General features: G+C 39.7%; 1 protein-coding gene across 1 annotated transcript in view; it reads right to left on the bottom strand.

The window, feature by feature from the left end:
- The window catches only part of dym (dymeclin), a 56,580-nt gene that overhangs the window by 23,874 nt on the left and 10,245 nt on the right, over positions 1-22,461 (bottom strand). The window contains exons 7-14 of the mRNA XM_062434725.1: positions 21,815-21,940; positions 20,612-20,751; positions 14,013-14,198; positions 13,680-13,858; positions 11,931-12,056; positions 11,687-11,800; positions 11,375-11,469; positions 6,891-6,990 (exon numbers count right to left, since the gene is read on the bottom strand). Of these exons, the coding sequence (XP_062290709.1) occupies positions 6,891-6,990; positions 11,375-11,469; positions 11,687-11,800; positions 11,931-12,056; positions 13,680-13,858; positions 14,013-14,198; positions 20,612-20,751; positions 21,815-21,940 (1,066 nt within the window). The remainder of the gene's footprint in view (positions 1-6,890; positions 6,991-11,374; positions 11,470-11,686; positions 11,801-11,930; positions 12,057-13,679; positions 13,859-14,012; positions 14,199-20,611; positions 20,752-21,814; positions 21,941-22,461) is intronic.

The following is a 22,461-nucleotide window of genomic DNA, read 5'->3' as shown; positions in this document are numbered from 1 at the left end:
AACACACTAACCATTCCCCCTCCTCCTCTACTCTGCTTTCCTCCTGCCTGTTTCTCCTCCCTATTGTTCTCCCTCATCTCCTCACCTTTAGTTCCTCTTTGTCTCTCCCTAAACATCCAAAACTTCCTCACTTCTCCAAAATGAAGGTGAGTAATAGCAGAGCAAGTTGTTTCCAACTGCTTTGCCGCATCTACTATTACTGCAGGAGGAGAGGAGAGCCAGAGATAGAGGAGACAAAGAAGCCGGCATGATGAGACAGCAATCCTTCTTTTGGATATTGCATCTCTCAAACCTCAATCTTAAATGATAGACCTCAGCCAGTGCGCCAGGTCATTATAACTGTCCAGATAAGAAATGCTATGCATGAGGATTTAAATGTCAGTTTAAGATTCACACTGATGGAAAAGGGTAGAATTAAATGGTCGGTCAGCTAATATTTAACTTACAAATAACGTTCGTAACTATTAACTTCTGTATTGCGTTACTTTCTGTTCACATTTGCTGCTGCATTAACATTTAACTAGCCATTTATTTTTTGATCTATGGTCTCATTCCTCCTCTGATATGATACAAACAGATGAGCTATATATTTGGTTAACATTTACTCTATGTTCAACGACAGTTCAAGTCCACATTGTCACACGCACACACCCACACACATTTAGAAATCACACAAGACAAAAATAAACTGTCCGGCTTTAAAACGGCTCAGTGCTATTCTTGAAACAACATCTTTTAGATCGAAAGAGTGAGCTAGCTTAGCTGAGTGAAGCAACTGACAAAGCTGGCTAGCTTGCTAATATCTGACCTGACACTTTCAATTTCATGGACAAAAAACCCACACGAAACCACAAATTACAAAACTTTATGCCAATGAGGTTAGAGTAAATGACCAACAACAGTTATCTTTGCATTATCAGATATTTCTTGCTGTAAAATGCATAAATAATACAAATTGGCAAACACGCATATTTCTCCAGATGTGCAGATAGAAATTAAATAAAGCAGGACCCCCATTAAACAAGTATTGGTTGTTAAGGGTTTTTTTAAAATGTTTTATCTATACCATACTTCAATTCAAATTGATATAAACAAGACTCTTCAGCCACCCTAGCAGCTTTATGAGTTGTACTTATAGACACAGCAGTGCTTAGAGCTACATAACTACTTTAGCATAATAACATGCTCACAGTGACAATGCTAACATATTTAGCGCACATTATGTTCACCATCTTAGTTAAGCGTGTTAGCATACCAACACTAATCAGCACTAACTTCCTGAAGCTAATGGGAATGTCATTAGTTTGCAAGACTTGTGTCTTGAAAAACAGAATAAAATGTGTCACAGGATCACCAAAGTTAACACTATTCATCCAGAGGTGGACATAAATGTGTGTACATGGCAATCCATCCAATGATTGTTGAAACTTTTTAGTCAGGACTAAGTGTGGCTAATAGAGTGGCTAGTAAATCAAAAAACCTAGGGAAGATTTCACATTGCCTAACAAATTGGGCACAATCAATGTCATTAACACATCACAAGGTTGCATACTGTATGAAAACATCCAGAATTGAGGCCAGGCTGGAAGGTCTCCTTCCCTCTGAACGGCACAACACAACAGGCCTTATCAATCACTCAAAAACACCCTGTTTACTACCAAAGACATGGAAAAAAAAGCTGCTTATACACTTTTGTATATGCACGTACTGTCCAAGACACAATTAAGCTGAATGTATATCTTCAGAGGGTGTATGTGTGCACATGTTCAGAAGGTAAACAATACAATACGTTCCTTTTCATTTAGAGATGTAAATAAAGCTAAACGTTGCCTTCTAGGTGCAGATAGCAGACACGGGAACCCTCATAGACATGGGAACCAATGTCACACTGAGTTAGTATAGTCTAAGCTCAAGGATAACGGTGGTATCAGAGAAGTTGACCAGTTCTGTCTTAAAAGTCTATGACCCAGACTAGATGTCTGACTCCATTCTAGGAAAAAAAACATATCGTAAAATTCCCATGAAATAATCGTAGTATAAAGCTGCCTTGTGACCTTGAGCAACACATTGGCTCTTCAAATAAAGGAGTGCTGTTGTGTTGCTGACCTTACACTTTGACATTTCACTGCATGTATTTGTCTTATTATTATTGTCACAAATATTATAATCGCTCTAAACGGACTCTCCTATTAGAACATCTGGCTAGACTAATATCGTTAATTATGGCAATGTAATCTCTCTTAATGTTTTTCTTTTCTATTTTCAGTCATATATATGTGCGTTTATGCACGTGTGTGTAAATAAAACAGAACATTAAAATAAGCCCTGAAGGAAGGAAGCATCAAACCAAAGCGGGATAATCGCATTTTATATGTTTTTACGTGTGTTTGTGTTTATGTGTGTGCAAGGATGTCTGTTTGTGAGGGGCCTCATCAGACAGTTGCTACATGGTTGAAGGAGCACTCAAATATACTCATGTTTCCCCGACACCTAAGGGCATCTGTGGGGACCTCCTAATAGCCTACATCTCCAACCCCCAAACCCACACACACACGCAAACACACACAAATATGTTCACACACGCACACTTATCCAGAACCATGCAAATCTAATGAGACAGCCAGACTGAGACCTAGACAGACAAACCTGAAGGCAAAGGTGCCTGACACAAATACGATTATACATAGTCAACAGTCAACATAATGCACCACTGGTCAGGTGAAGCTATTAGTAGGATCCACAGATAGTTTATTGCATTGGGACAATATTATGATTAAATTATTGGTTTAAGCTACTCCACTTAGCTACTGCTGTGGTGCTATTAAGATTTCAATTTCAGATTAACACTGATCTTTCAGAGCAATTTCAATATTACTTTTGTGCCAATGTGACTCAATTTAATATTCAATTTCATAAATGTTCAATACTTTCATCAAATATTATCCTACAAGTGGAAACACTTTCAGTGCAAATTAAACATGCTGGATGTGGGCTGGAAAAATAATGAGAAGGAGACAAAGGATTGGAGTAGACAGAGCTGAAGTCTGCCAGCAACAGGGCTTTAGATTTTATACTCTCCAGGGGCTGAAAACATCACAAAAGCGTCAAACCGTGCCCTGCATTCTCAGATAAATCCCAAACTCGCTGGCATTACTGGTGCCATTAACCAAATGTGGAGTTGTTGTTTTTTTGCAGTAGAAAAAAGGGGCAAAAAAAAAAATCAAAAAATTTCTAAATCCATGATGGAGAAGACGCTACAAAGCGGACCAAATAATATGTGGTGGCACATACATAGGTTGGTGGACTAAAAATGTATTATTATTTATTTATATGATCAATAATTAATTTAAGTGACCTATTCAAATAAATAAAGCATTTTCTGGTTAAAGTATACAATATTCGGGTTAAACAGCTGAGGGTTACTTTAACCACTGACTGGACTAACCAAATATGTTTCTTCTCTGAACACAGTCATCATAATTGTTGGGTAAGGTCAGGTGTAATCAGAAATGACCTCTGTAAGAACACAGTGATGTCACGATGTACTCATACACCTTAGGGTACACTTCACATCACTTCAGCAAGGTGAGAAGTGATGTTACTCTTTAAAAAATGGCATTTAATGTATGAGTCAAACAATTTTAGTTGACTCCAGGCCTCTACACACCAGGGGTGTTTTTTCATGTGATTAATTTGCAAGTCAATATTTTTTTTTACTAAGTACTAAGTACTAAGTACTTAGAGATGAATATAACGTGGCAAAAAAGTGGCATAATTTCTTTTTCAGAACGAGGTCTGCTTTTTTAAGTTTTCACACAGCGAAGAAAAGCATTAATCAATCCTGAAGCGTAATCTGCACAAAAAGCTGTTTATTGCAAAGGGCCACATGGGGTGTGGAATATCCCGCTGTATGTGTTTGTGTCTGTCTGTGAGCTTGCCAGTTTCATTGCAGGCAGACATGTAGAGTCACTCGCTACGGTGGGCGGAGAAAATCAATGAATCAATATATTGATTCAGTGGATGAGTCACCATATGACTCATCATCATGTATTTATAAATACAAAAACTGTTGATTTCTTCCTGTGGAGCCGACATGCAAACTCTTCTGGTTCAGTAAATTTCTGCTGTCTGTCAGCCTGGTGAAGGCAGTTTGTGTGGCCGCTGTCCTCTCAGCTCCTCAGGAGATGCAGCTGACAGACGGCTGCTTCTGTGGACAGACACTGAACACAGGTCAGAGATGACGTTGACATCACCCAGTGATGATGATGATGATCTTGCCCTCCTCCTCTCTCGACAAAAGAAGAGGAGAACGTTGTATCCATTCAATCCACACCGACTCCGACCTGCATTCAGCGTCTCTGTCTACAAACCGGCTGTCTGTCAGCTGCAGCTCCTGGGGAGCTGAGAGGACAGCTGCCAGACAAACTGTCTTCACCAGGCTGACTGACAGCAAGATGAGCTGTTACAAATTCCCGATTCTGTGTTTCTGTCGCAAATTCGTACCGCTGCTGGTATGAATAGTTTTGATACCAAATATTCACAGGTGAGTATTTGTGTGTGTGTGTGTGTGTGTGTGTGTGTGTGTGAAGGCCTTAATGCTGATGGCAGGGGGTAGAAATAAATTGCTGCTCAGGTTATATTTTATTTTCAAATCATTATAATATATTAATAGGGTGATTTTGACCACAGATGGGATTAATCAAAAAATAAATGAAAGGGATTAGAGCAAGATTTTCTTAAAGATCTAAATTAGTTCAGACCTGTTGCCCATATATGCCTTGTCATGAAGAAAACGATTTTAAATATATTGTGGTCTCCAAAAATCAGACCCCTTGCAGTTTGCTTATTAAACTGATAAAGGTGTGAAGGGTGCAAAAGACTTGATTCTAAATAGTGTTTATAAGCAAGGAAGTCAAATCTCGTGTGAGACCTTTATTCGCTGATTTGCCTTTGGCTTTTAACAAGATGCAGCCTTAATTTGATTAAGTGACTTCATCATCTGATCAACTTTTGATGTTGTTTTTAGAATTTCTAACAGAAAGAATCCAGCAGGTTTTGGTGAATGGACATCCTGTATGTCCATAGGGGACATAATGAGCACCAGCCACTAGCCAAATGCTGGTAAAATATGCAAGTGACTGATAGATTTGCTTCACTCACCAGCCAAAGAAAACCAATACTAACCTATTGAGTAGCTGCTAAAATTTGAACATTCACAAGCCAATTTGCCGGCAGACATAAAAAGTTAATTACAGGCTCACCCCAGGGTTGTGTCGTGTCCCTCCTGCTTTCTACTAAGTACGCAGAGAGCTGCAGGACTTCTCAAGAGAGCAGCTACCTTGTTAATTTCTCTGATGATACCACCGTATTGCCTCTTCTTCAGGGCTCGGAGCCAGATCACGGTTGTGCACTACCTGTACTAACCTTTGTTAAAGTTTGTGATGTTAACTTCCTCAACTTTAATTTATCAATAATTAAGGAATTAATCATTGATTTCATGCAAAATAGTGACAAACCAAAAGCTTGCATTATACAGGATGAGGATGTTCACATTGTCGTCACATAAGTATCTAGGAGTAGTGTTCAAGAACTCGAGTTCAATGTAAACACAGAGTTGGTTGACAAGCATGGACAACAAAGAATGCAGTTAAGGTGGAAGCTTAACTCTTTTTGTGGTTGTGATACTATTTTATGTAAATGTTATCAATCATTCATTGAAAGTCTTCTAATTTCCTCATTTATTTGCTAGTTTAATGGGTTGTCTGTGAAGGACAAAAATAGCCTAAATCCTATTGTGAAAGTCTGCTTCAAGATAATTGGAGCTCAGCGAAGAGACTTATGCTCCCTCTGGGAGAAACAGGTGGCCCAGAAAGCGAAAGGAATTATCAGCCAATCTGACCATGTTCTGGCCACTGAATTCACTGTAATGCCCTCAGGTCGGCGTGGTGATGTGCCCAAGAACAAAATGTTGTATTTTATTTATTGCTGCTTGTTTCCTTGTATTGACCCATGTATGTTGATCGGTTACTCTGTGAGTTTAGGAGTTGTGTATATGGAATGAGTAAGCTGAAAATGAATTGCTTTTCTTAGGATCAATAAAGTTGAGAAACACACTAACTTTTTTGCCAACAGTTAAATGTGATTGATACCCCCCTCATGTCTATATGCTATATGAAGCTACAGCCAGTAGCTGGTTAGCTGAGAGTAGCACAAAGACTGGAAACAGGAGGAAACAGCAAGCTTGGCTCTGTCAGAAAGAAACAAATTCCAGCTACCAGCATCCCTAAAGCTTGGTTATTAGCATTTTACAACCCATTTGTTAAATCCATACATAAATCTATGTCTAGAAATTACAATTTGTGGTCTTACCAGGCGTTATGTGCAGGACTATTTCTCGGCCTGGAAGTCATTGCACCGGGCCAAGAAATAAGAAACAGTCCTGCACGTAAGTGCCAGGCTAGCTGGTACCAGTCTTTATGGTAAGCTAAGCAGCTGCTGGCTATGGCAATCATATGTAATGGACAGACATTAAAGTGGTATCAGTCTTCTCTTCCAACATTTAGCAAGAAAGAAAATAACTACATTTCCAAATTGTTGGACTGTTCAACAAATCAATCAATTTGTTTGCAGTCTCAAGATCAAACTTTACGACACTAAATGTGACAATATAAAACTCAAAATTCAGGCTCATTTTTGCTCTTCTTTTTTTCCAAGTTGGTTGGCAAGTGTATACCTAGGACCTTTAACCTCACACTCACAAAATGGTCACACAAAATAAATTCTCAAACTATGCATATCCACTCTCCTTTATCAAAGTACAAATGATTTGGCAACTGCTAATAAACCAAATGCGGACTGTGTGTTTGTGCGTACGTGTGTGTTTTACTCACATAATCAGGCAAGGCTGTGTTGTCTCCCTGTCTTCCTCTCAGACTCTGTGTTGCCTGCTCCAAAACCTTGTTGTGCTTTTTGGAAAGCAAAGCAAATAAACTGCAGGAGAAACAAAGAGGGGGGGGAAAGGGAGTTAGAGTAGTAATAACAGATGAATGATACACGAAAATACAGTCATCCTCCTATTGCACATGTTGACCTGTGATTTGTGTGCCGTAAATACTCAAATAATGGCCTTTACTCACCTCAAGTAAAGAGAGAGGGGCCTTTATTTAAAACGGATTATTATTAGAGACAGGCTTGCTTTGCTCTGTAAATGAGGCCGTTAAAATAATAAGAAATAATGAGTCTTGCAACAACAAAATAATCATGAAATTGGCAGTAGGCAGTTTAAGAATTTTGTAACAAAATACTAAAAAAATACACTTAATTTACAATCGCAACTCCTCTTTATAAAAATCTGGCTTGTATTTGCCCTTACAGGTCAAACAGCCTTAATGACTTTATAAGAATTTCCAAGATCTGTACATATTGTACATGTATTTGTTTGTTTGCATTGTAGACAGCACTTCCATTTGACCCAGTGGTTAATAGACTTGCTTATGTGTTTGTGTCTGTAGAGTTGTATGAGGGAGACGGCATGATTGCATGTGATGGCTGGACACAGACATACATCAAGAGTCATAGAGTCTGCTTGGGCGACCTTGGATTGTAGCAACAGTGTCAGTACGTACACACACACACACACACACACACACACACACACACACACACACACACACACACACACACACACACACACACACACACACACACACACACACACACACACACACACACACACACACACACACACACACACACACACACACACACACACACACACACACACACACACACACACACACACACACACACACACACACACACACACACACACAGCACTGTGTCCATGTGACAGTAAACAGATTCACTCAAAATGTGTGGTCATGCAAGAGGACTTGACAGAAGACACATTTTTTCGCAAGATTTTCTACACTTAGCTGTGCTTTATCTCCTGTGCAAAGAACACACTGACATTTGGAGTAATAAAAAAACAAAAAACATTAAATCTAATTTAATACAATAGCAGTGTTTCTTTCATTGACCATCATATTTACTACAGAGTTGCATTGAAGGGAGTAACCTTCTGTTTTCTTGTTTAGGCTCTCATGGGTGCTGAATTTTTATATTTTTTGTCTGTTATTCAAGGGGAAAAAAATTGCAGAATAAACTAAATTCAATAACAGGAAAAAGCTAGGGAAATGCACCTGAGCCCTTTAGAGCTACACCTGTTCACCTGTCAGCACTGGAAAACACACACACACACACACAATCTATCAGTGTTCCTTATCTGTAACTAATTGGCAAAATGGAGATATTTGAGCAGCTATGAAGAAGTCTGCTTGTTACCTACAGACCTATTAGCCACGACTGCTTAATAGGATCTCTTGTACTATCTGTGAAGGACCACCGAGCACGCTCCACCTGGGACCCTTGCCTACAATAATGCACTATGACTAGTTGTTCTGTCCATTCCCTCACTTATGCTGAAGCAGTGACGGACGAGGCTCAGGAAACAGCCACACAGGAGGATTTCCACACTGCTTGGCCTGATCCCAAAGTCAGTTATAAAGCTAAAGTAATGACAGACGCGGTCCAACCCGACACAATGAAGAATGTAAAGGTTCTCTGTCTCAGCAGCCAAAAGGATTCTGTTGTATGTGGACACACACACCATCTGTGATTGTGAGCTCTTCCTCCAATTAGTATGTATGAGGTAACATTAATGATACATGTTGAAGTTATGCTTCCAAAATCTTTCAAAGATTTTCTTAAAATTTGGCAAGTTAAAACATAAATCTTTGTCGAAATATATTCTACAAGAAATGATGAGATTTCAGAATCAACTGAAGGACAATAATTGTCTGATATATTTCATTTTTCATAACATTTTTGTTATTATATATAAAATTAATTTGAAGACATCTATAATGTTCTAATTGGAATAATCATTTGCATCCAATGTGGTTTTTCCACATAAAAGTTCAATTATTTGATGAATATGACATCTACTGCCTCTCCCTCAATGAAAAAAAACCTGAATCTGAATATGATATGAAAATATTGTTCATTTGGAGATGAACTACTGGGCACAATCTGTTTCCTACTTCAAAAAGTCAATGTATGAGCGCTGGAGGTTTTAAACTTTAGTTTCATACTGGATTGGCTCCAAACTAATTCTGATTAAAAAGGTCTTTTACGTCCATGTATTAAACTCAGATTTAAGGTGAGCCCAGAGAAACTTTTGTCCTTTTGCAGATGACTGAGGAAAAATGAAGTAATAATAAGTAAAATATATTTTTGAGTGGAGGGGATCTTTAATGGGTGACATGCAATAGATTTCTGATGGAGCTACGATGCTCAGGCACTGCAACATCAAGCTACACTTGAAAAACACAGTTTCCGCCTTTATCACACATTCTCTTTTGTGAGGCGGCAATTATTCTGTTTTTTTTTTTCAGGTTTTTTTTATACAAAGGATGGAAATGCGCCTAAAGTTCAGTCAGTTGACTGTGGACTACTGAAAACTAGGCTGTGTCTGTTCAGTCTGCAGACATCTCAAAGTAATGAGTAAATGAACATGAGCACGGACAGAAGAGATGTGGATATGGAGCGCAGAGACAAGAGAGGAAGGAAATATTGATGGAGAGAAAGGGCGAATTAAACATCAGGGAAAAATGCATGGTGGTGGTGGGGGCAACATCACCCACTGCTGTGTGTAAATAAACAGCACCAGCAGAGACTCTCTCTCAGAGTCAATTAATGAGCAGAGTTCAATGCTGCCTGGCTGAAATTTGAAAATTCCTGGCAGGAAATTCCCATTATCTTGCCAGCCAGCCTGCCAGCCAGTTAGTTAGTTAGTTTAGTCCGGCCCAGGTCATCATAGTCATCATCATCATTATCATCAGACATGGAATCAGTTGCTCTACATCACTACAGGACAGACACATTCACAGACAGTGTTCCTCTTTGACTCAAAACACCAGAGAGTCACAGATATGGAGAGAGACGCAGGCAGCAAGATAAGAGGAATCTGTGTGTGTGCGTGAATGTGTGCACGTCTTTAGGGAAGGAAACATTCCTTCCCGTGTGCCTGAAGTTAACAAACAGACATGAATGACTCCATGCTTGTGTGTGTGTGTGTGTGTGTGTGTGTGTGTGTGTGTGTGTGTGTGTGTGTGTGTGTGTGTGTGTGTGTGTGTGTGTGTGTGTGTGTGTGTGTGTGTGGTTTGGACCTTGTCCTCGCAAGTCTTCCGTCTCCTTGTGGGCCAAACCCTTTCCCTCAATTCCCTCACGTTACATAATGTTCTTCTCTACACAGACACACTACTCTCTCAATATTTCATGTCTTAGTCTCTTCAGCTGCAGCCACTGTCAAGTTACTACAACAATAAATATTTTGTGCTGATTCAACATGAATCATTAAAATTAAATCCACTCCTGGGTTTGAACAATTTGTGGCTTCTTTGCTTGCCTCAGATGCATTTTTTTTGTGAAGAAGGTCAAAGCATGCTGCTCATATGAAACTGCACTTATATAGATTTCAGCAAAAATGTCAGGAAGCACATCACCTTTGTGGGCAACAGCTCTAATTTAAGCAGTTTTATGTTACATTGTCAGCCAAAAAGGAAGCAATTCAGCACAGTTTAGAGTTGGTTGGCTTGGGTGATATGTTAATATATACTGTGGGATGATATAAGTTTGTCTACCGTCAGAGATTTTTTGCCGTTTAACATAGCACAGTAACAAATGTTGCAAATGTTTTTATTTTTTAAATAACAACGCTAATTTTGTTTCATAATGGTGATGACCTATTTTGATTTGTCAAGTGTTTTATTCACTGAATTAGCATCTGTCTTATTATTTTATCCATGAACAATTTTCTTAATTTATTATATCATGATATGCATTGATATTGTGTTATAGTATTACGTATTCATTTCACCCATCCCTAATCAGTAAGACTGTGAAAAAAATATGAAGGTCTAGATTCAGATTGTAATTTAAATCATTTAGGATAACATAATCAAGTTTCAAAACACACACAATAAAAATAGACTTGGTTATGTATCTTATTTTAAGCCACTATTAATATTATGCAAAAGAACACATTTACATGCATACATACATAGGTTTTTATTTCTGTCTGGATTTTCTTTTTTTTTTTTTTTTAAAGATTTTCTCTGGCATAGACACCTTTATTTGAAAGTAGAGAGACAGGAAATTACGGGAGAGAGAGGGGGGTGTGACATGCAGAAAGGTCCGCCGGCCGGGAATCGAACCGGGGTCCGCTGCGTACATGGCATGCGCTCTAAACCACTCGACCACCTGCGCGCCCTCTGTCTGGATTTTCATTTGAATACTTGCAGTATGTCCTCACCTGATGATGCGCTGGGCAGCATACTGGTGAAGACATCGAAATTGAGCTGACATGTTTGCGAGTGCAGCCAGGCAGTTGGTGTGGAGGTACTTATCCTAGAGAGGACACACACACACACACAGCAAAGATGTTCTTGTTAAACTTCAAGTCACTCATTTTCAGTTCCATCATGACAAATTCTGTATTTGGATGTTATTTATGTAATAAATTACTATTTGGACATATAGATGTGCCTACAGCAGATGGACTTCTGTCCATCTGCTTGCAGATGCACAGAGTGAGTGAGTGTGTCTGCGTATATGTGCAGCTTACCCTGGTCCGGGTCATATTGAACTGGATAGTGCGGATGACCACCAGGATGAGCAAACTGCCGAGTGAAATCTCCGTCAATGACCTCTCTGTGTACCACGAGACGTTCTTCAATACCTGAGAGAGTGAGAAAGACAGAAATGGGACCTGAACAAGGCATAATTTACTATAATCTCAGCAATTGCAGGTAATTGAGGGTTTGCTATGCCAGTGTGAACAGTGTGTATTAAACTGGGTGTCTACCCACCACCTCGTGGATGGAGCGATTGAAGGCATCGTCTTCTGTAAGGATGAGGAGAATGATGAGGGCCATGTAGACATGATGAGAATTTCTTTCTTCCACATGGTAAAGGATCTCGAGGATGGGTAACACCTGAGAGGAACAGTGGGAGAGCAAGAGAAAGGACTGAGCATGTGTGATGTTGTCACAGGAACATTTATCAGATCTATGTTACAAGATTTCTGACTATGTGCGCACAGGCATTTGTCTGAAGATAAAACCTAATCATGTTCTTGCCAAAGCCCTACACAACTCCAGCAGTTAAATTCCTCATTCCTTGGTTTAACCTTTTAATGATTACTAATTAACCACAATTATTTTTGTGGCTAATTAGTAACAACGACTATTAGTAACCACAACTATTTTATGTCTAATTTTGGTGCCTCACTATGTGTGAGTCCGATTTGGGGGAACGCCTTGGAGGCAGCATAGAGTACAAACCGCAGAAGCAATAGTGAACAAAATCTTAACATCAGTTTTGTATATGCCAGAGCTGAATAAACACTCAAAAATGTATTTTTGTGTATTATTCTATACCATTAGATTATATTACTGTATACAGTACAGTCCTGTTACTATATTATGTTTCTACCTGTGGAGCTAAAAGACGACCAATTCAAAGAGACAAAAAACATACTTTATCATATGATACATTAAGAAACATGAAGAAAAGATGTTAAAAGGATGCAAAAGATTTTTCTCTATGAATCATACGGTCAAAATGACAGCAATTAGTAGTGAGTGATAAACACAGATAGTTGCAGCATTAGCTCATTACGCTCTTGTGCTTTATTATTAAGCAGAAAAGTAGTAGCAGCAGAGTAGTAGTAGTACTCATTACTAGCCCCCCTACATAATAAGCTCAATATAGATCTGCTAATGAAGGTATTTTATTGTAGATGCTATACAGGTGGAAAATAGAGAATACACAGAAAGGTTATACTGACAGGGATTTCAGTTCCTGCACATGTTTGCTTATAGTCTTGAATTTGCAAGTGGTTTAGATGTTCGTTGTTCGTCGTTGATGATGTTGTTTGTTTTTTTAAATTGTGGTACAAAGGCTTAACAGATACTATTTAACTCTTACTTCCACACACTGAATGTCAACACTTGTGTGAATGTCAAAAACCCCTGAAATATGATCATAACAATGCACATTATTTGAATAATTATCCAATGCTATACTGGGTGAAAAAGTCTAATTTTGTGAACGTGCACCATCTGACATGCTGAGCAAAAGCTTGAAATTCATTCAGTAAATGCCCCAGTACATTCACTGTGCTATAAACAATAACTGGCACTGTCCCACATGGGCAGAACAGCACCAGCTGCCACTACATACATCCTCACTGCTTACTGACCCATAGCACTGGTCCAACATGAAACAATGTCATGGCCATACCCATATCTGTACGATTTTAACCGGCTATACTCAAGTATTTGTGATTGCATATATATATGTCTTTCATTGTATGCAGGTATTTCTTGAAAAACAGATCATAATCTCAATGGAAGAAAGGAAGAATGATAGAAAGGACAAACAAAAGACAACATGTTTAGTTAAGAATGACCTAATCCCACTCTAATTCATTTTAATAGTGTTGTTTGCTTTTGCTGTGATAAAATGTCAGATTCAGAGAGACATATGTACATACATGTGTGTGCACCACACTCTGTAAATGAACAAAATCTCTTCATTGCTTCATTTCTACCCACCAGATTGTCCATGTCGGTTCTGGAGAGCATGTACGTCCTCATGTTGGCATTCTGGTGAAGCAGGGTGTACAGCAGCAGTGTGGCCTGGTCTGAGCGCTGCTGCTCACACAGTGCTGTGTACAGACTGTTGAAATTGATTTGGAAAGTGTGAGGTTGCTCCACAGGCAGCGACGATGTGTCTACATGGGGAGAAGCAAGTATTATTAGAATTAGTAGATCATTTTTGGCACAGGTCATACATATTAACAACATATTCTCAGCAGCAACCACAATATGCAATAAAATATGTCCAATAGACTAAAATAACTAATATGTCAACTATGCATATATTACCTTGTGTGTTTCTGAAACAAGTAATAGCCTGGCGGTATGGGTTGGGCCAATCAGGCCCGTCTGTCAGATTGGCTAGAACCAGAAGTAACAAAAGGCTCTGATTGGACAAAGGTAAAGGGTTGTGTTCCTGGTCCATCCCTGCTTTGCTGCCAGCTCCACCCAATGTGAAGACACTCCACAGACCACCTGAAGACACAAAAGACACAAAAGGTAAACGCACAAGTTCAGAGATAAAGTAAATATAAACAAAAATAAAAATAATAATTTAAATTATTAAATAAATTATTGCTGCACCCCTATATGATTTCTATTTCTGTTGATTTACAGGTTTTAATGGATTCTTGCTGTATTTGGTCATTTTTCTAGAGTGTTGCATTCAAAGCTTTACTTCATTTTTATTTTTTCATATTATTTTTATTCATTATTTATTTTCTATTTGACAAGAGGAAATATTTCAATTGTCTCATATTACAGTGAGTAGTTTCAGTTCAGTCCTGAAAACGGCAGTTCTCCGTTTCAGTACAGCAGATGGGTAATCTGTGTAGGATCCCGTAATGAAGAGCCGTCAGGTTCTGTATGTCAACCTTTTTATAGAAAGCACTAGAGTCATTCTCATAACTGATTTATGCTTCATAGGGGGAAAAAATGAGTATGCGCAGCCAGACTGATGTAATCAAGGCCAAAATGGGCACAATGGAGTCACGCACGGTGGTTTGCAGCACCTGAAATTTGAAACAACATAGACGGCGCCAGAGAACAAAGAGAAACTAGAAGTACTGGCCAACTGGAGCCGTGTTCGTTTTTCTTGTTGGGGCATGAGAGTGAGAGAGAGAGAGACACACACAGAGAGAGAGAGAGGGAGAGAGGGAGAGAGGGAGAGAGAGAGAGAGAAAGACAGAGAGAAAGACAGAGAGAAAGACAGAGAGAAAGACAGAGAGAAAGACAGAGAGAAAGACAGAGAGAGCTGAATTTCCTACGCAGCCACTGAAGTGCTGGTGCTTTCAGGCGTCATGAGAAGCACGAGAAGCATGAGCAACAAGGTACACAGATGACAGTCTCTGGCTCCTGCACGTCTAGCCACACAGAATGCAGGAACCGAGCACTGGTGAGAGGCAGAGTGAGTGTGTTCCCACTGATCAAGCTACTGAAATTAAGGAGAAGCCAAGTATATCTGTTGCCATCTAGTGGCGAAGGACAGAAGAGCAGAAAAATCTCTCCTTGATTTAAGAGTAATGTCATCCTGCTACATTCAACTATGACACACTCACATCATCTGTTTACTTGGTTGCTGACCAATAAAAGATTTAAATCAAGCGATAAAGAAGACGGTTCAAAACATTACGAGGAAGGACCTCCGATTACATTAAACAGTGAAAAGTTTTAAACCATTTCATGGACTTTTTCTCTTTGAAGAGTTTCTTTTCAACAGTTTATATGTTGGTTTGGCCTTAATTTCACTAATGGCTAGTAAAGAGCTACTCTCAGCATTTGTGTATATAACTGTGAGTGCAATTCCAAAGAGGGGGCGAGGGAAGTTGTTTATATTTCAGCAAGAGGACATCAACAAGCTGCATCCACAACAGAAATAAAAACCCCAGGCGACATCGTTTGCACTGGTCATGCTCCCCTAAATTCTGTCTCTCTCCCCACACACATGATACTCTTTCTTCTCTCTACTGCCCAGAGAAATGAAATGAGTGTGAGAGAAAACTAAATCAGGGGGGGGAGAAAGGGGGAGAGAGGAGAGAACAAGAGAGAGCGAGAGAGCGAGAGGGAGAGAAGTTGTGATGGAGCCCTGTTCATCTCATCACTGGCACCAGAGTGACTGGCCCGACAGTGTCAGAGAACCCGGTCTGGCAGCCACATTTCCTGTACTCTTGCACTCACATTCGCAGAGCTCTATTTTACCTTAGTGGGTGCTGTTTGTTATCCATCTGGCTCAGCTCCCTCTGCCTGTCTGCCTGCCGACCACATAAACCCAATAATGCTACACTGCTTAGGCTGCTCGGGCCCTGGCTAGCCGCCCAGTGGAAAAAGAGGAGGAGGACATGAAGAGGAGGAAAGGGAAGGGGAAAGTGAGGAAAAGAGAAGGTCACACACGGACATAGAAGCCGGCATACAGAATCTGGGCTTCAGGATTCGGTGGCAGTGAAGGTATCATACTGTGAGACATGCAACACAACTGCACCCACAAATTCCTATTTAAAAACTTTGCCATATCAACTATATGGAATTTTATCTTTTGATCTTTTTTTTTTTCATACAAATGCCTACAGTTCTCTTACAATAATTACATGCAGCAGATGCCGAATGGAAATCAATTAAAACAGACTGAAAAACAGACCATAATGCAAGTTTCTGCAACAGAAGATGAGCTTTTGATGATGAGCTAATCTCTGTGAAATAGGTCAAACACCTGCTTTTCTGTTTCACCGGTCCCACCTGCAACATCCTTTTGATCACATCAGTAGGCCTGTGGAGACACTAGAAACTCTAAGGGAGCTGAGGTGTTATTACTTTGATTATTAATATCACTGTCAGTATTTTATTATCATCCTGATTTCTCCTCTATTGTGTTTGTTTTTTTTCTCTCTCTGTGTGTATTGTAGAGCACTTTGGATCAACTGTGTTGTGTGTAAAGTGCTATATAAATAAAGTTGGAAGTTGAAGATGAAGTTGAGGTGGGAAATTGTTTCTCATAGTTACAGCTGAGAACATATGCTTCAGTGTAGACATAGACGCCGGGCAAACCGAGACAGACAAAATGTGCTTCTTACTTATTTACTTGCATAACAGTGAATGAAATATGACATCAGGGCTTCGGGCCAGAGGCTTGGCCAAGTATGCAGACATACACGCGCACACAAACACATGCATGCATGCACACACGCACACACATATACACAAAGTATGCAAGTATGCTTGACTCGTGATGATTATCCGAAAATGCACATGGGGAGACGTGCTGTACAGACAATAAATAAACACACTCTTCTGATAATCCCACACAAATCAAAATATACTGTATGCTCAAAGCGCTTTTACCCAAACCCAAAAAATAAATCCCTGCTAAGAAAAAAAAAAAAAAAAAAAAATACTATAATAATATTAAAAAGCTAGCACTAATACGTTCAATTAATCTTCAAATGACCTTTGTCATTTGTCGTGTGACCACGATGTTTTCTAGTAAGCGTGTAATGGCTTGGACCTGCAAAAAATACATGTAGACATCACAAGGTGAGCAATGTAGAGTAGCCCAGCAGAGAGGAGAGGAAAGGAGAGGAAAGGAGAGGAAAGGAGAGGAAAGGAGAGGAAAGGAGAGGAAAGGAGAGTAGCATAGCGAAAGGAGAAGAGAGGAGAGGAAAGAGAGGAACGAGAGGAGAGGAGAGGAGAAAAAGCTCTGAGTTGCCAGTCTGGGTGATAATCCCCCCTGCAGACGCTCGCTCAGACTCAGACAGCAGAGTGTGTAAAAGCAAGAGAGGAAGAGACATCCTACCCCCCCATCACACACACACACACACACACACACACACACACACACACACACACACACACACACACACACACACACACACACACACACACACATCAAAATGGCGACAGAAATCAAGAACTGTTTTTCTTTTCCAATGATCAGTGTTCAGATCTGGGGACCAGCCAGCCTGTCTGTCAATGCGAGAGTGTAGGCCGAGTGCTTTGACATGCCACTAATAAGAGGACCACTGATTCCTCAGTAACAATGGGAATATGAAGTGTTTAAATGCTGATTTAAAAGTCTGCATTGCATAACCTTGCAACACTAATGCAAACAAAAGACAAAAGGTAATGCAGACATAATATACCCTGAGGTGGATTACACAGGTCAACCGTTTTTCAGGGGCCTACTAATTATATTCATGCCACAAAGAATTCAATGGAAACCAAAGGGTGCCTGATGATTTGTAAGCTATTTATTAACGAAAGCATACAAAACCACTGGATTGGTCCTTTAAATTGTCACCCAAACGATTTTGGATATCAGTTTCGTAAGGTTGGGAGACTCACAGGACACAGTTTAGGGGAGGAAAAGTCAAAATTGAAGCAGAAGATGGCTGAGATATCCTTGACGTTTTTTCCTTGTTATTGGTCAAGCTCCTACATTTCCCATACTGCCAACAGCCAATAACCAATAGCATGTATTTATAAGCCTTTACCTGTCTAGTAAATGACTTATGTATAACACATTTTGGCATGACATCATCTGGGTTATTTCATCAGTCTTCACAAAGCTCCTCCAGAGCCACTGATGACATGTACTAACCATCTATGTGTAAAATTCCCCTTTAAATAACTGAATATTTGCTCATGAGGCAAAGACCAAGACATTCAGTTGATATTTATGGTGCTGCAGAACAACACTCATATGTTCTCCCTTTTTCCAGATTAAAATAAAACGTACTTGTTTGTGTACTCTGTCAATGGGCGACGACTGTGTGCATACGAGACAGAGAAAGAAAACAAGTGTTTTGTTTCTGAGCTCTGGGCATAAGAGAGCTTGTGTCTCTGTTGGTCTGCGCGTGTGTGTATAAGGGAGGCGGCTGCAGACAGACAGGCTCTAGGGGATTACGGAACAGGACAGGGCACCATAACTCATCGGGCCGATCACTGGCCACAGACAGACAGGCTGGGTGCATGCTGATGGCTCACTGATAGGAATCTGCCACCAACAACCGACAAAGAGCATTTATCTGTGGGGGAAACCCATGGGCGCAGTCCTATTCTCACATTGAAACAAACATCCATTCAACAGACAAACACAGAGCGACACTACTAGCCTAATACACACATGCTCTGTTCATTTTTGACTCATCACTTTCATCTACGTTGCCATGGCTGTCAGCACGACTCGCACTTTGATTTCACCGTTTAATCATATTTCTGGCTCCTTGGCCTCATTTTATTCTCTCTCTTGTAATATGACCATCAGTCCTATTATTTGACAACATTTTTACCCTGATGGAAATGTAATGAGGGGACAGCACTAAAACAACATCAAGTTAAAAAAAAAGCAACATTTTGATTGTGCGTGCTGAAAACAATCAATACTTATCAATCAATATAGATTAATCAGACAATAGTTTTCTCAATAACTCTTTCAATCTATGAAATGTGCCGAATAATAGAAAAAAAGCCCATTGACTTGTGACCCCACAACCCTCAAACCCAAATTTATTCAGTTTCTAATCACATAAAACAAATAAAAGCAACAAATACTCTTTAACTACAATGATTGGCAAATATTTAGACAAATAAATTCTTAATACAAGGTCCAACTTAAGCTACTTGTTGTTTTAAAAGCCTCAGCAGAAGAAGTTGGGGATGGTTTAGTTTGGTTATGTAATCTAAGTATGGAATTTCAGCCATAAAATATGGTCAAAAGTGAGTGGGACTTTTGTGAAATTGCTGTGAAATCAACGAAACTAGCTGTTAATAAATTTGTTCAAATTGTTTCCCCTGTGCATCACTGCAGAATTATTAACGCTGATGCTAAAATTTCACACAATCATTAATATCAATGGGCTACTAATGATTTTCATCATATTTTCATACTAATGATCATCCTTCTCCTCATTCTTCAAAGGACATTTAAGTGAAAGGTACTGTTATAAAAGTAGCATAGGTCCTTTAAGGAATAGGTCAGTGCTTAATGTGTGAGATTGGGCGAGTGCAGAGAGCGAGCTGCGAGAAGCAGTAAGTTGTCAATCCAGCAGTAAATGTACTGTACAGGCTGCAGTGAGTAGTCTGTCTGTTGCTTGCCCAACTGCTGGAAGGGGGTTACCCCGAAGTTAGCGGCAATGGGTTAGCTTCAGTCATAGAGACTGAGGACAATCCCATAGGTGTTGTTGTTAAAACTGGGTGGAAACAATTCAAGAGTTTTTTAAAAACCTGCAATGCAGAACCTCTGCAGAGTCTTTAGGATGGCCCTTCTTATTGGGATGGTGACATGCAGTTCACTACGGTGGAGCATGAGGGGAGAGCATCATTTCCAGTGCATCATTTCCAGTAAGGTGTGTCCTTGACAAAATGTAAGAGGCGCGGCTCAGGCAACTACCCTGTATTTAGAAATCCCTAGACTTTCGTAGATGGAGATCACCCATTGTCTAGTATCACGAGACTACGCCTAACCTGACCAGGCTCACTTAGTTGGACTGACCTTTAAGGTCACCAGCTATTGTCATTTTAGTGTCAATCTCAGCTGCCCCTGAACACAGAAATGTCTGGCTGCTGAGTCTCTCTCAAGTTTTGGACAGCGCCCTAACACCCGCCCTAAAGTAGTCATCCTAGGGGAAACAATACTTAATTACAGTTTCTAAGCCATGTTATATAAAAATATGTTATATAATCATTCATTGCAAATGTGGAACTGGATCTATGTCAAAGCTGAACTAGGCTATAGCGCAACAAAATCTAATAGATATTTACAATGTACAGTTCAGGTACCGATGTAAAACATTCAGCTTAATTCTCAATTTAAATAATGATCTGTCCTGATTTTCTGATTGTGTGTGTGTGTGTGTGTGTGTGCGTGCGTGCGTGTGTTTGTGTGTGTGTAAACATACTTGCCACCCCGGATGCCAGGCCATAAAGAAGGCCGCCCTCAGCTTTCGGCTCAAAGATGTGGGTTGCTGGAGGTGGACATTTCTCCTGTCTGATGAAGTTGTAGAGAAGGGTCTTCACCAGTCGACTGGTTAAACACAAACTGGGGAAAAGAGAGAGAAAAGAGTTAAAAAGTGTAGGACATGTATGTATTTGTAAGTTTGACTCCACTTGAAACATCACAGGTCAGACTGACATCCTGTTCCCAGTCCATGTTCAGTCCTTGTTCATGTCAGGTGTCAGTTACTCTCTTTTTCATATAATCTCTCTCTCAGTTACATACATGTAATTGGTTGCTTGTACAATATCCAATATCACCGTCATGGTAATTTGACACAGTTTTGCTTTCTTGACAGTCTAAATGGCAAAAACATTTTAGATAGCCCTTTAATCTGTTTTGCCTACATCAGCTCAGTGGCAATTAATCCAAAGTGCTCTCGTTTGGCTCCAACACTGTGAGAGCCCTAAAAGAAAATTACTTTCATCCTCAGTCCAGTACACCCATCTAAACTGCACTACAAGACTCAGTGGTGCAGAATTTATTTAAGTTTATCAGTATACAAAATTAAAATGAACTACAGAAAAACTGGTTTCAAACCCTTTCAAAGTACCAGTCAACATCACATGGTTGGTTTTACTTTTAAATTTAGTTACTTTTGAAGTTCATGGATATCATTGTCATACTCATTTTCTCACCGAATCAGACTAAAAAGGTCACAGTGGAGACAAAGGTCTTGGTTGATTAGACTTATTTCTTTTTTTCCCTTTTCATACTAACTGAATGACACATGAAGTTGCTGTTTGGAGCATGATGAGATAGTCTGGAAGTACAGAGACAGGCTTAGAGCCCAGATAGAGGAACAGTAGGTTGGATTAGCCGGTCCAAACTGATCTGGGCCTGCGTTCAAAAAAGTTGTCAACAGACTGTGGACGACCAATTTACTGAGAGAAGTTAGAGTAAGTCATACATCAGTGGAGATTTTAAAAAAAAATGATTCATGTGTTTGTTTACCACTCGTGTTTCTATCTTTACACAAACTTGGTTTTAGGTTTAAGGTCGGAGTTAATGATTTGGTTGAGCCACATAGTTATAGTGGTTACAATTACTGTTTTGTACGTTAAGTCAATGGCATTCATTGGTGGAGCACAAATGTGTGAGTCCTCACCATCGTCCCTTCATGATGTGTTGGTAGATTAATCCATCTCGCAGGATGTCTTTGTGGAACAGCTGATAGGAGAAGAATACCAGCAGCGTGGTCACCGCTTCAAACAGAATGCTATAGGTGATATCTCTACAGGGACAGAGAGATGGAAGCAGAGTTTTATGTTAGAAATGTTCATATTTTGTATCACAAATTAATAATAGCTATAAAGTGTATAGTAAGACAGTATTTAGATGTCAATCCTAGAAGTATATGGATGATCACTTTACATTTGAGGACGCAGATTAATCTTGTTGTTTACATTGACTTCTCATTCTAAAAAGGGGTACAAACAACAATGTGATTCCTTAGAGGAAAGTATCCTTCCACTAAAGCGTGTTTACTAATCTCAGCTCGTACCTGCTTCCTGACACATACACACGTACGCACACAGATTTCAATGAAGTGACCTGACTTCAGACGTGGGTCATTAGTGTTTTCCTTTCACGTTCACACACTCTCTGCCAATTATATCTCACAATGAAAGATTATCACCTGACAGTGTGTGACAAAATGCACCAAAACAACAATAAATGTTATGATTGCTTAATCTGATCATTATTTTCTTGGTCTGTAAAATGTCTCTCTCTCCCCTCCCCCCCAAAAGCAAA

This window comes from Scomber scombrus, chromosome 15 (genome assembly GCF_963691925.1).
Source record: "Scomber scombrus chromosome 15, fScoSco1.1, whole genome shotgun sequence".
NCBI classification, from domain to species: Eukaryota; Metazoa; Chordata; class Actinopteri; order Scombriformes; family Scombridae; genus Scomber; species Scomber scombrus.
Note: the sequence above shows the minus strand (reverse complement) of the source record. Positions and strands in the feature narration are given on the sequence as shown.